The following is a 13474-nucleotide window of genomic DNA, read 5'->3' as shown; positions in this document are numbered from 1 at the left end:
CGCTGTTTATTGAATTCAAGACAGATGTTTGCATAGCACTGGGATGACTGATTAATGTGTGCTAACTTGTTCGAAAAAGACAAATGTCAGGTGATAAACTGGGAGACAACTTTGCGGGGACATTATTTCATCACACAGGTTTTATTCAACAAACGGATTTCCAATTTGAGTGGACATTCAATCATCTGTGCCCTCAGGAACATTGTAAACACAACTGGCTGTGAAGTGCCTACTCAAAAAGAATGAAAACCATTTGCTTGTCTGTATATTTTCCATTGCTGGAGGCTATAATACCTGGCTGCAAAACTAAATTGCTCTCCCTTCATCTTAATGCATTTGCCACCCTAAAGCAGTGAAAACATGTAATTTTCATTGACTGAATATGTGATTTAAACTGAGTGGGAAGAGCAACCACTGGCTTTTAATGGACAGAGAGAATCTTCCGCTCCCCTTCATCTCTGTTCTGGGTGTCATTTTGTTTGCCAGTTAAGAGATGGAGCTGTCTTTTAATGAGACCGGAATCTCATATTATCTTCATTGAGTCGAGATTTTATACCCTCTCAATCACATATTTGTGGTAGAAAGGTGACATTAGGGGTTATTTTTGGGTTACATTAGCACCTTTCTGTGTCTAAAGGGGATCATAAAATTGGGTAATTTAGTTTTAGATGAAAGCTGTGAGCTGCAGTTAAAAACCAATTTCTGTTCAAAAAAATTTTAACTGCTAGTTATATTTGATGCTAGTACATCACATTTTTGGGACATTGTTCTGGAAGGAAAAATAAGGGAATTTTTTTTTTTTTTTTGGAAGAAATTTAGACTCATATTGATCACTGGAGATAGCGAGGTGTTGACGTCACCCATAGAAAAAACCGAGCTCCGGTCCTCGCTAATTAAGGCCAAAGCTGTCACCTTGACTTCCTAAAACTGCTGCCGCCATTTTGAAACCAGACTATGTGATTGTCCGAGTCGGTCCGAGTCTCATTTTTAGAGGAACTACTGTTAGGAATGAGCTTGTTTAAGTCCACACCACTTCCACTGAAAGCTGGGACAGGAGAATCTGTCAATCAAACATTCAAGGTGGGGGCCAGCAGGCACCACATGCTTTTAGTGAGGCATCTGATTGGTCAGTTTATGATTTCAATAACTTGCAATAAAGAAAAAAAATTTTTTTTAAAAGTAGGCTTAGAAACAAGATGCTAAGAAGAATGTATCAGAGCAAGAATGATTGTTCTGACAAATAGAATGACTGAGTAATAAGTGTTGATTTCTCAAAAGAAGTCTATGGGATTTTGGTATTCTTGGAACCGACATGTACTTCCTAATTGGAACATAAGAGGGGAGGGATTGAGATGTTTAGTGATTCTATTGTTATTGGTCTTTAGGCAAGACCCGTCACTCGCCCGGATAAAATGCTGGGTTATATCTGCCATTAAAATCCCTGCCAAACCTCCTGTGCGAATCAGTGAAAGTTGCTTCACTGTGGCGACCTCTGACGAATAGTTTTTGATAGTTTTTGTTCTTAAGAATTCCAAGAAAAAGTATTAGATATACAGTATAAATCCCGCCTCCATAGTGTTTTTATTATCTGGAAGAAAATTAGCAGTTTAAATTCATTTTTTTTAATGTGATTAAACTACTTAGTGATGCAGAAATGTTCATTTTTTGTCATTCTTTTGTAGACATTACAGAAATATAGCTAAACATATATTTTTAAGGTATTTACCAGTTGAATTAAATTAATTCTATTTGATCATTCAAAAAAAGTTAATTATAGTACACAGTTTTATTTTTTTTACATTTCTATATTTAATTTAGTCTTTAATTTTCAATTAATGATAACACTTATCAACTGTCATTTGTTTGTCTCTGTTGCTTGAAATCTGGTGTCAATATCTCTCATTTGATCACTAGATGGCAGTGTTGACCTTTGGAACATTTTTAAACCAAGTAAAGATTTTTCCATAGGACTCTAACATCTTAATATCTAAACAACATAGGGGCTTTTAGTGAAAGGTTGTAAGGAAATGGGTGGTATTTGGCAGCAAGTGATGCTACATGCCTGCCACAGCTATTAGTCACTTAAGGCAGAAATACTTGGGGGGGAAAATCCATTTCAGGTAGTTTTATAACCATATCAGCAAGGTTTATGTTTTTTTCAGGGCCAGACACTGGATGAAATATCCATAAAAAACATCCTATGAAAAATGTATGTCTCTTTTAGATTGATCACCTTGATGTTGTCATTTTTTTATTTAGTTTAAACATTTAAATATGTAGGAGAGTCAGGATTTTAATGAAGGATGTCAATATTCACAAAAAACATCCCTCTCACTTTGCGTTTTATGCAGAGGAATACATAAAAAAAGCTGTTGATTTCACTCATTTCTTTTTATTAAACTTTTATAGCCCGCAGAAGTAATATTAAAACTTCTTTAGGATCATATGGTTTTAGAAATTGCATGACTAACTAATGAGCTGCCTCTCTTTGTCAAGGGGATTGAATCCTGCAGATTGGCGAAGTTTTTCTGGTTTGTTCAGCAGCTAGCTTTTGCTTGTCAAGCATGGCTAAAGCTGACAGATGTTGCACAACACAATATGCTCACTTGGCATCTTCCTTCTTTCACAAAGCAAACCAAACTCATCCCTAGACAAAAAAGAAAAGTAAAGTTTTTTTTATAGTTTTGTATTCAACGATATTGGACAAATTAGCATATAAAAAGCATAAGTATAAAACAATGTATTTTATGAAAGTATGTTTTTTTTCTCTCTACAGGATGTTCTGAACAACCTGGGTTCATCAGAACTGGATGAGGATGATCTCATGTTAGACCTTGATTACTCTGACGATCAGAGACATCGCCATGGTAACTTTTTAATGTTTCTATCTTAATTTAGCTTTAAAGCATTAGTGGAATAGCTGTACACTACCTTCTTTGTGTTTTCTTGTCCATAAGTTCTAATGTGTAGTTTAGATAAATCAAACAATACGTTACAGAGGTAATCTTTGCCCTCACAAATGCATCTCCTCCTCTTGTTATAGAAGTAAGCATCTCCTCACATTTCCCCGTTCCTATGTGGATTTCTTCCTCTTCCCTCTTGGTGTTTTTTTTAAACCTCCTCATTTCTCTGCTGTTGTTCTTTCTACCCACATCCCACATCCCGCTTCTCGGCTTCCTCATTAATCCACATTTATATTTATTCCAATCTCCCCAGTATTTTCCCTCCCTCCATCATCAAGTGTCATGACATTGAAGCAACTGCTTCATTTACAGCACTTTATTTCTGGGTTGTTTTGGCTTTTCAGTCACATAAACAATGCCTTAAGGTTGAAACGAGGCTGTCTAATGAGAATTACTCTTCACGCCATACCACAGAGGTGCATGGAGTGCAAATAGTACTGTCAGCTCGTGTTCATGCATCATGCAAACATGTCATACTAATAGAGTGCAGGGCGAGGCTTTAACCTTTGTATATAAAATTAATGCTAATGCAGCTCAATTGCGTAGCTATTAAATATATGAGTTTGTTTGTCATACATATTTGTTGCAATAATATACTTTCTTGCTTTCATGATAGACAAATAACTGACTTTATATCTTTACATTCCTCAAAAATACTGTATTACTTCATTTTTTTATGATTAATCCTTGCTTGTAAATATGTTTGAAAAACTTCAAGATTTACTTGGTTGAGTGAGTTTTACCTTGAATTGACTTTACTCACCATTCCCTGTTCTCATGTACAGTCAGTGATTTTAGACTCCTCATATTGTTAAAGCATCTTACTAGCACACAACATCGACATGGTATGCTACTGTTCTGGGATTGATTGAAATGAACTTGAAAGCATCATTAGTTTTCTGCATCCAGAGCTGAGGCCCTGTGGCAAACATGCTAATATCTCAGTCTCTTTATACATGCAGAGCAGCTCCTATAGACTGAAAGTCTTAGCATGCAATGTGCAGTTTGTGCTCAGAGAGATAAAGAATGAGCTGTATGACACCTGGTAGTGTTAGTGTGAAGTGCTAACTCTGCTCTGTTAAACTTAATGGCAGCAATGGAAGGACAGAGGATGTGCAGGAAAAGTGGGCTTCTTTTGATGCGGCAGTAGATTCAACTGGAAAGGCGTGCTGCCTCAGCCACACAGGTTTATTGGTGAAGCAATGGACCCTTCAGAAATAGTCCAGCTTTTTGCTTCTCAGCTATGGTTATTTTATAAGAGCAGTTCATCTCAAATTGAACAGTTAGGATTTTTTAAACAAAATTTAACAAAAAGTAAAAACCAAATGGATATTTATCCAATACATATTTAAAAAGTAATACTCATGTATTTTTTATTAAGATATTTAAGCACAATAAACCATAAATAATGATAATTTCCTTGCAAAAATAAACCATGGCACACAAAGTCAATAAAACCCTATTACTATGAAAGTAGTTGTAAGGCTTTAATATAATTTTAGAATATAGTAGCTCATAGGAGGAGTTAATAAATGCTCTAAATAGTACAAAATATTTAGCAAACTTATAAACATTTATGATGTTGGTGCATACACTCTGGTTTATATGCTAAACTAAACAGATAAGAGACAATGGTGCAAAGAGGAATGCAAAAATGTAAATTTGTGAAATTAGCTTATAAAGGAGGCGTGTCCTCCCGCTGGTTTTCCAGAAACCCTGCCTTATTTGCTGCTGATTACCTGGATCAGGTGTGTTTGACCATTAAGGAGCTTCAACGGCAGGTTGGTTGGAAAAAAATCTAGGATACTGGCCCCTCGAGGACTGACTTTGGATACCCCTGTTATAGAGGAAATGACAACTTGTTACATGTCTGTTAGATGAAAGAAGGGAAAAGTTTACAAACTGAAGTGAGATTGTGACAGCATTAAACCTGAATATTACCTGTGATATATATATATATATATATATAAGTCAATTTGTGTCGAACAACTAAGAAACAGAACTTCAGCTCATTTAGAATTTTTTTCAGGTTCTCATTTATTTATCTCCTGGGTTTATTTAAGTACCTCTCTGCCTCATAAAGTAGTTCAGTTTGCTGCTAAGTGAAAGAAAATGCTAAGTAACAGATTGAATTAGAACTACAACAGCAGCTTCAGCCCTAATAAACAGCATTTCCTGCACTGGAGGAGAGGTTAGGTGTGGACTGAGTGTTCCTACGCTCACACAAAGTACACACACTCACACACAATAATAGCGTCTCTACAGGGACTGCATGATTCAAAGCTAAAGGAGGTACCATCATTAATACACACCAGCACACGGGTGTGCATGCTTAGGCATCAGAGCTAATGGTTTGCAGACTGTAGCATGAAATTAAAGATTTGATGAATTGTTCTCATAAAGTCGGGGGTCTTAGACTTTGTGTTAGCAATAAAAAGAGTAAGGCTCTTTTACGTGATCAAAGTGAGTCATTTAAAGAAACTTGCATGCGTTCAACTTGGTACACAGTGCGACCATTTTTAGATATGCGCTCAACGATTTACACTCGCGGACGTACACAACTGGATCTTCACCTACCCTACAACCCCCATACTTGCAGACTCTCTGGTGCTTCACATTTTTTATCTCTCTCTTGTGGCCTGTTGAAGCCTTTATTAAAAAGGAAGCTGTTTCACTGCAATTTATGGCCAGCAGTGTTCAATGTTGCAAGTCTGAAATCAAACCTTTGTGGAAATACCAAATCTTTACCTTTGTCTCCTATCTTACCTAACTGTGCTAAATGTACCATTAAAACAGGAATATCATTCTTTGAAGCAGCCAACGGGTATGAAATGTTGCAGACTAAAAGTTGTTGTGGTCGAAATTGGTCATTTATGTGCAAGCACCATTTAAGATAAAAAAAAAAAAGCAGCATCTACAGTGCAGTGATTTTTATTTATGTCCTGGTTTGTCCACAGTATCTAGAGAAGACTCCAGCCAGTCCCTGACCTCTTGTCTCAACCTTCTGCCATCTCCCATGGATGCATCGGGGGACCGAATTCCAGGCAAAGAAGGCAATCAAAGGTAAATGTGGTCTTTCATAATTAACGTATTATTCTGAGGATCAGTTGCAATTCTTGTATAGTTTGGCCACGGTAGCGACTTATATGTGATTTTTACAAAATAAATAGCAACAACCACTAAAAGGTGCTGTGTAACACTGTTTGTTACTGACAAAAAAAAACTTACTAAGGAAACCACTATATGTGTGCCCCATAAACCCAAAGGAAGTTTGAAAATTATTATGGGATGGCCACACCACCTAGGGCTTACCAGCCATTTAGTGCCAAAATCTGATACTTTGCGATTTTCCCGTAAAGAAAAATTAACATTTTATTGGAGCAATTTTCATGAAATTTCACACATGCCATCATCTTAAGTCTAAAATGACCCCCTGGAGTTTTGTCAACCTTTGTTTTTGTGAAGAGGTCGCCATCTTAAATTAAAAAAAAAAAACACTTTTAGTACCAGCTACAACCAAAAAACTGATCTTAGCGATTTCCTTCGATCGTTTCCTGACTTCTCTGGTGTCATTGGAAAATAATATGGGGGTAAAAAACGTTGCAATTAGAAGTTGCAGATTTGAATTCCTTTCAGGTTGCGAGCTCGCAAAAGTGGCGTTCTCTTGTTATTTGCACATTTCTTGCACGTCAGATTTTGAAAATTTGATCCTTGGCCAAAGCTGAAACTATTAATATAACATAGGATATGAACATATTAGGAATATGGTTGTTGTTAACAAATAACCTCCTTTGCTAAGGAAATCCAAAAATGTACTTTTGCAGATTCTTCTGAAACTTGCATTGATCTGTGTGGTATCACCAGGCGACCAAAACATAAAATGGCTAAGAGGGCGAGGGTGGCTCACGGCTTTAATTTGAATTGTTATTTAATATGATTTTTTTTCTTCATTATTATGCTTTACGCATGTTTTAGCTCCTGTGACCTATACTCTAGAAAAAATATGGTAGATTATTTGCTGGTAAATTGAATTATTTTTGTGTGAATATTTAGAGCAAAATTTTCCTCTCAATTAGAACTGGGCACCAAAAAAAGGGCCCCATCTTTTTGTGACTAATAGTTCTAATAAATTTAAAACACAGGCAGGAAGTCTATGAATAAATGTCATAAATTTGGGATGGGTGAGAATGACCCACATGCAGGACTCCAGGAGACAGACTATCAAAAACAGATTATTTATAAAATATATGCACCCAAATGTAGAAACCAAAAAACTGATTGAGTAGAGAATATTCCCATGGGTTTTTGAAAAAGTAGGCAATTGGTCTGCTTCATGACCATTATAAAATTGAACGTCTATTTGTGTGGTCTTCAGATGACCCATTTTTTTGTGAATAGAGATTCATTTTAATGTTGAACCAAGAGCATTTGACACGATCTTTAATCAGTTATTTTATGAATCAAAATAACTTTATGAATTATAATCCTTGAAAGAAAAAAAGAAAATAAGTTATTTCTCTATAACATTTTTAAATAAAAAGTCAAACATGCAGCCAAATTCTGTTATGATTCAAAAATATGTCCTCCTTTTCTTTTTGAGGTACTTCATTTTACAAACGGCTTGTTTATTTTGCATCTGCCTACTTGAATGTCATGGACATGGATTACTGTGGTGACATTTTGATTCAGTCAAATAAAAAAAGGTTAGTCCAAAAACAGCGAAAAGGGAAAATTATTGAGTGTGTGTCAGAGAAATGACAGTCCAATGTGTTTGGAATTAATCAAAATATTAGCTGCATGAAATTACCAAAAAGGAATTAAATCTTTAGTTAATTAGCTATGGTCAACTGTGCTTTTATCATCCTAAAAGCCATGTCCATGCCATCTGTTACAGGACAATGCTGTGGTCACAGCATTATAACAGGGCAGTAGCTGAAATAAAAGCAGAAAAAAACTGGGCCATGGTCTGGAATTGGCTGACCTAAAACAGAATGCAGCCTTGTAGTGTTTGGGCATATGGAGGGCTCAGGGATCTGTTTTGATGCAATTACCCACAGGGCAACTATCTTCTGTATGCCATACCTATATCACATTACACCCTATAGTTTATTTGTTTTTTCTTTTTACACCTCACTCTCAATTGCTGTGTGACAACAAACAGAGAGAAAGATGGAGGGTTATTGTCTATTTCTGGAACCGCTGATCTTGGCTGCTCTGTGCAAGTGTGCAAGATATTTTATGCCTTTCTGTCCCTTTGAGATGAGACAGAGCCGGAGATGCTCAATAAATAAATGAATTCCCTTTGAATAAATATGCAAGTATGTATTTCTGTTCTCCTCTATCTTCCGGTAGCTTACTGCTGAAAGAACATTTTTACAGTTTCAGTTTCTGCGTATGAGTACCGCTGTCACTGATTATCTCATGCATGGTTTGATGTGACCACTGCACATCCTCGCACTCATCTGCACAAAGATGTGTACTCGCATATGGAGCAGCTCTGTGGATAAGGCTTATTTGGTTTTATGGAGCCGGTGGGTAATAACAGGTTGTATCACTGGTAGAGCCATCCTGTGGCCTGTCAGACAAGCCTGCAGAGTTGATTATTACTTTACCTTTTAATGTTTCTCTTTCCTTCATCTAGCTGGATTTAATATATTTCTATTGCTGGGACTAAATATATCTTTTTAGACGTTCTTGCTTTTAAATAAACTGTTTTTTATATGGAATATGTAGGTCAACCCATGTGAAGAGTGTATAAGTAGCGATGAATGATATGTATTTAACGTTTTGACATTGAGGTTGCCTGGCTTTTTCATTCGTCAGAAATTTTTATAATATTTTGATCATGTTTATGACACTTGTTGAAAGTGTCAGCTCCGAAGAGAAACCTTTTCTGCCTCCAGAAAGCGCTATGGAATCACGCAGCTCATGAGGCAACCTTTTCAACCTGACGGAGGCTTTTCTCAGACAATTTATTGGTTCCTTCATTTACTCTGAAGTCTCACTTGTCTCTGAAAGCAGTGGAGGACCTCTCATTCCTGAACACACTCACATATATTTGCATTTTTCCCCCTTCTTTTATACAAGACTGAAGCTGAAATGTCATTCAGCTGAAACCAATTTTCCCCACTTTGATTGGGTTTCCTTTGACTGACGTACTGCAACCTGGAAATACCAAAAACATCAAAACTGGTTTCATCTTCTTCAGTCAAAGAGTACAGCATTATATCAATGTCAAAAAAAAGAATGCAATGAGTGCCTAGGTACTATGCATTCTGACATTAGCAGAATTACTGATGTGAAGCAGATTTATCTGTATTCCTGTCTTTGGTTTAATGTTGTAAGACGCAAGCATGCTTTAATCATTGCTGAAGCCCATTTAACACAGGGCAAGAGCAAAATAAGACAAATATTGATTGTCTTTTGGCTTTAGCCTTTGATGAGTCCAATCTGCATTTTAGTGAGATGAGTCAGCTGTAGCCGTGAGCATTCATCTGCTGCAGCTCTCATTGAAAGTGGTAGTAACACTATTCCAGCACAAGTTTCTTGCTTGATGCTGCTATCAGTTAAAGCTATCATTAGGATTGTTTGCATAATAGCAAATCCAATAACTGAGAATAATCAGATTGCTACAATGTTTAGACCTGACGTGTACATGTTCTGAAGAAATCTGAAAAATGCTGGTCTATTATCATATTTTTTAGAGTTTATGTAGATGTGCAGAGACTTACAACTCAGTTATATTAGATTTTTCTGATAACTGATAACATCCAATTTGTCAGATGATCCTGTTATTCCAATCTGTATAAGAATTTTTAATTTTCCCACAATTTTTTAGAGAATCTGACTTTTAAAGCAAAAGAAACAAATATACAAACACACAAGCATATGCATATGTTAAAATACATTACTTGCTGACTTCCAGTCATAAATAATTTAAATGTAGTCTATATATAGATGTCATTAACCTTTTTAACAATACTGGTCAGTGGTGGGTTCTTAGACAAGACCCTTCACGCCGCTGCCCTAAATGTCTGGGTCTTACAGGGTTGTGTCAGGAAGGGCATCCAGCATCAAACTCTGCCAAACCTCCTGTGGGAATCAGTAACAGTTGATTTGCTGTAGCGACTCCTGATGGGATAAGCAGAAAGGTGAACAGCAGCATATAACGATACACATTTATTTAATTTGGTAAATAACAAAGTGGTTATAAATGACATTCAGGTTTCAAATTAAATGTAGCTCATATGCCAGGCTTGCCTATGTGAAATGCATTGGTTTTATTCATAATAATTACACAAATTTGAAGATGGTTTATACTTTTTTATTTATTTTGTGTTTTCGTTCAGTGATAAATTGTATTTCCTCACACTGAAGATAATGAATACTGGTTCAAAGGGTGCATGTCCTTTGAGTGATGGGTCCTTGAGAAACTTAAAATGATGAATGGTGTATTTTTATTTAGCACTTGTTAAAATCTTCTTCAAGGTCTGAAGGTCTGTATTGTCACTGTCCCATTCACACACATTCCTTCACACACTGATGGGGACAGAAACAACAAACAAAGTGCAAGCCAGGCTGCTGGGAGCAATGTAGGGTTCAGTGTCTTACGTCACTGCAGGGTGTGGGCGGAACCTAACCTATGACCTTCCTATTAGAGGTCAGACGCTGTACTGTGGCTGCCCACATTAATAGTTTTCTTTAGAGATCATTCTTTTTACAAATTATGTAAAGGAGAGTGGGCAGGCGATGGTGTTTTAGGGTGATGGTGATGCCCCTAAAATTCTGGGGTGAAGATGAAAAACTGTTTGGTTGCCATGTGGAGCTACACCACTAGATGGCCCTGAGCCATTCTTGTAGAATCAATTTATAATCCTCGCTTATTTATAAGCTACAGACGTCTTTAACGCTGAGTTTTCTGCTGAAAGTAAGACGTTGTTGTTATATACTGCGCTTAGGGAGAAAGATTTGTTAAAGGAACATCTTGTCAGCAAAGGATCTATTTTTTTGGTAGCTTGACTGTTAAGTCGCAGCTTCAGTAAACATTAAATAAGAATAGACTGACAGGTTAGCAGCACATCAGAAGAAGTTTGAATATATTTTCCATCAAACTAATTTTGACAGATGACCTTTGACCCTACACTATCCATCAATCTGATTTGACAGCCTCCTCCCAAGATGAGATAAAAGATGCGCTGAACTGTTTTTAAAATTATTTTAAAAATTTTTATTGGTGGCCACGGCAGAGATTAAATTCTGTCCACCTTTGCCCACCTTTGTCATTGGAGGGATAATACACCAATGTAAAGGTGGCGTCATCTGGACCCAACAAGATAGTACAAGGGCTTAGTGGTTGATTCCTGGACTAGCATGCTCCTGCTTTGCTCTTGTTCTGAAGAAAGTGAAAATGTTTATGTAATCCTTGAAATGTGTAATTTATTTTCTTGATGTATCTGTAGCTGCTGGTAGACTTTGCTTTCTGGTTTTAGTTCAGCATTATAACTGTATCCAACAACACGTTTTTGCCTAAAAATTTGATGGAAAATGTGTTAATATCGCAAGTAGAGATTGGAAGCAAAAAGCATGAAAAGTATTTCCATCCAGGCTTCCTCTGTCAATGCCTTATCTCTACTTCAAGTCTTGGTTTATCTCAGGTTCCACACTCTTTTAACATGAACATTGATTTGGCAGGTTGCAATGGGAGCTGTCTTCTTCTAAAACACACAAAAAACGCACACATGCCCATAGGTTCCGGTCCCTTTAAAAAGACTGCTGTCTACACCCTGTTCATCTAAACAGGTTTGTGTCTCCATAACATACAAATGTGTACACTAGCATAAAAAAACAACAAAAAAAAGCACACTCAAACCTGTCAGTCATTCAGCTTGTCCAGAGAGAATTTGAGCAGCAGGAGACTGACAGACTGCACCAAGCATCTGCTTTATGCACATAAATAAACTCACAAAAACTTCCATCTATGCTTCCTCTTTATTGCATGACAGTCAGATGATTTTGACAGCAGTTATTTGATTTATTTATTTGTTTTCTCCTTTGGGCCTTTGTAAACTTGAGTAAAAGCATAACAAAGTTGTGAGAGAAAACCTTTTTTTGTCCTTAATCCCTGTTTTCATTTTGGGGCTGGAAAAGTGAATACCAAAAGAATTCAGAAACAGATAAAGAGATTTCTGCAAAAGAATAGTTTTGACTCAAATCCCTGCCCTATAACCACAGGAATGCGTAAAGATAAAATACCAGCCTGTGAAAAACTTGTAATCAATAAGTGTTTGATGCTGCATTTTCTTATCACTCATACTCATTTTTAAGTGGCGATAAGAATAAATGTCTCTTCCTACAAGGAGTTAGAGAGAAAACAATAGTGTGTAGTTTTTAATGCTTAATGTACTAAGTGTACAGTCAGTTCCTGATAGCAAACATGTTTTTTTTTTATTTCTCTGCCTTATTGATGATAAAATGTTGACAAAAACACATTTATTTTATCTTTAACACGTGCTACAAAGAGACAGCTTTTTCTATTTTTCCTTTTTGTTCAAGGAAACAAAATTTTAACCTTTGGATTTAACTTGCCTTGTTGCTATAGTAGTGGTACTCTCCTAGTGGTTACCTTCATTTTTTTCTTTGTATCCATTTTGGTTTTAAGCACTGTTTACCTCTCTGAGAAGATGAGGATGCGTGGTCTGGGGAGAGGACCTGCAGAAATTCAAGGGCTGTCGTAGACTGTCAGTGGGAAATTGAGGGTCAGGATGGTCTCTCTTTTCCACCTTACTTGATGAAGCCTGTTAGGACTAAGCCAAAATTGTACACATATTCTTGTTCTCCTGTGTGAAGAAGTAAATATGTCTTTTTCCACAGTTTGTTGCATCCATTCATGCAGTGATTAGCAAGTTACCTCAAATCTATAAGACGTTGCAGAGTACTTGTTATTGCTGTTAAAAAATAATTAATTACCTCACAAAAATGGTCTCTTAAGTAACAAAGCAGTATTAGTTCTTTACTTTTAAAGTCTACTCTCACTCCAACTTTATTTTTTACTATTGCAAAATGGTTCCTAGTGGTCTTTTAATTATGATTATGCAATTTTTAGCTGAAGTCAAAAAGCCTCTGTCATTTTGAAAACATATTTTTTGCAGAGCAGCAGGAGGTCATTAGAAATTTGCCTCTTGAGTTCTGGGCCGGGACTATTTGGGTGGAAGTTAGCTCAGCTTATTTGCCATCAACCTTTTTTTTTACACTCTCGCCCACTAGCTTATAGCACTTCACAAGCCCAAGGTAACATTAGTGTAGCAAAAACAAACAAACAAAAAAAAAAACCGGCAAGCAAAATCAGTTGTCTAGCCATACAGTTTTGAGCCAGATACCAGCTCAGACAAAGAAAATGAAGACGTTAATGGATCTGTTTGTCTGCAAGTAGATAATTCATAACTTTAGTGGAAAAGGGAGACTTTGGCCTGCCAGTGGCAGATGCTGCGTCACAAACCCAAGCTTTTTCAAAC

At 36.6% G+C, this 13474-nt stretch overlaps 1 protein-coding gene across 4 annotated transcripts in view; it reads left to right on the top strand.

Moving 5' to 3' along the window:
* Window positions 1-13474, top strand: part of ccser1 (coiled-coil serine-rich protein 1) — a 118676-nt gene that overhangs the window by 16277 nt on the left and 88925 nt on the right. For all 4 annotated transcript variants that reach the window (XM_024275555.2, XM_024275554.2, XM_024275556.2 and 1 more), the window contains exons 5-6: window positions 2777-2867; window positions 5921-6026. In XM_024275555.2, coding sequence (XP_024131323.1) covers window positions 2777-2867; window positions 5921-6026 — 197 coding nt within the window. The remainder of the gene's footprint in view (window positions 1-2776; window positions 2868-5920; window positions 6027-13474) is intronic.

Source organism: Oryzias melastigma, linkage group LG9 (genome assembly GCF_002922805.2).
Source record: "Oryzias melastigma strain HK-1 linkage group LG9, ASM292280v2, whole genome shotgun sequence".
Taxonomy (NCBI): Eukaryota; Metazoa; Chordata; class Actinopteri; order Beloniformes; family Adrianichthyidae; genus Oryzias; species Oryzias melastigma.
The sequence above is the reverse complement of the archived record's forward strand: the minus strand, read 5'-3'. Positions and strand labels throughout refer to the sequence as shown.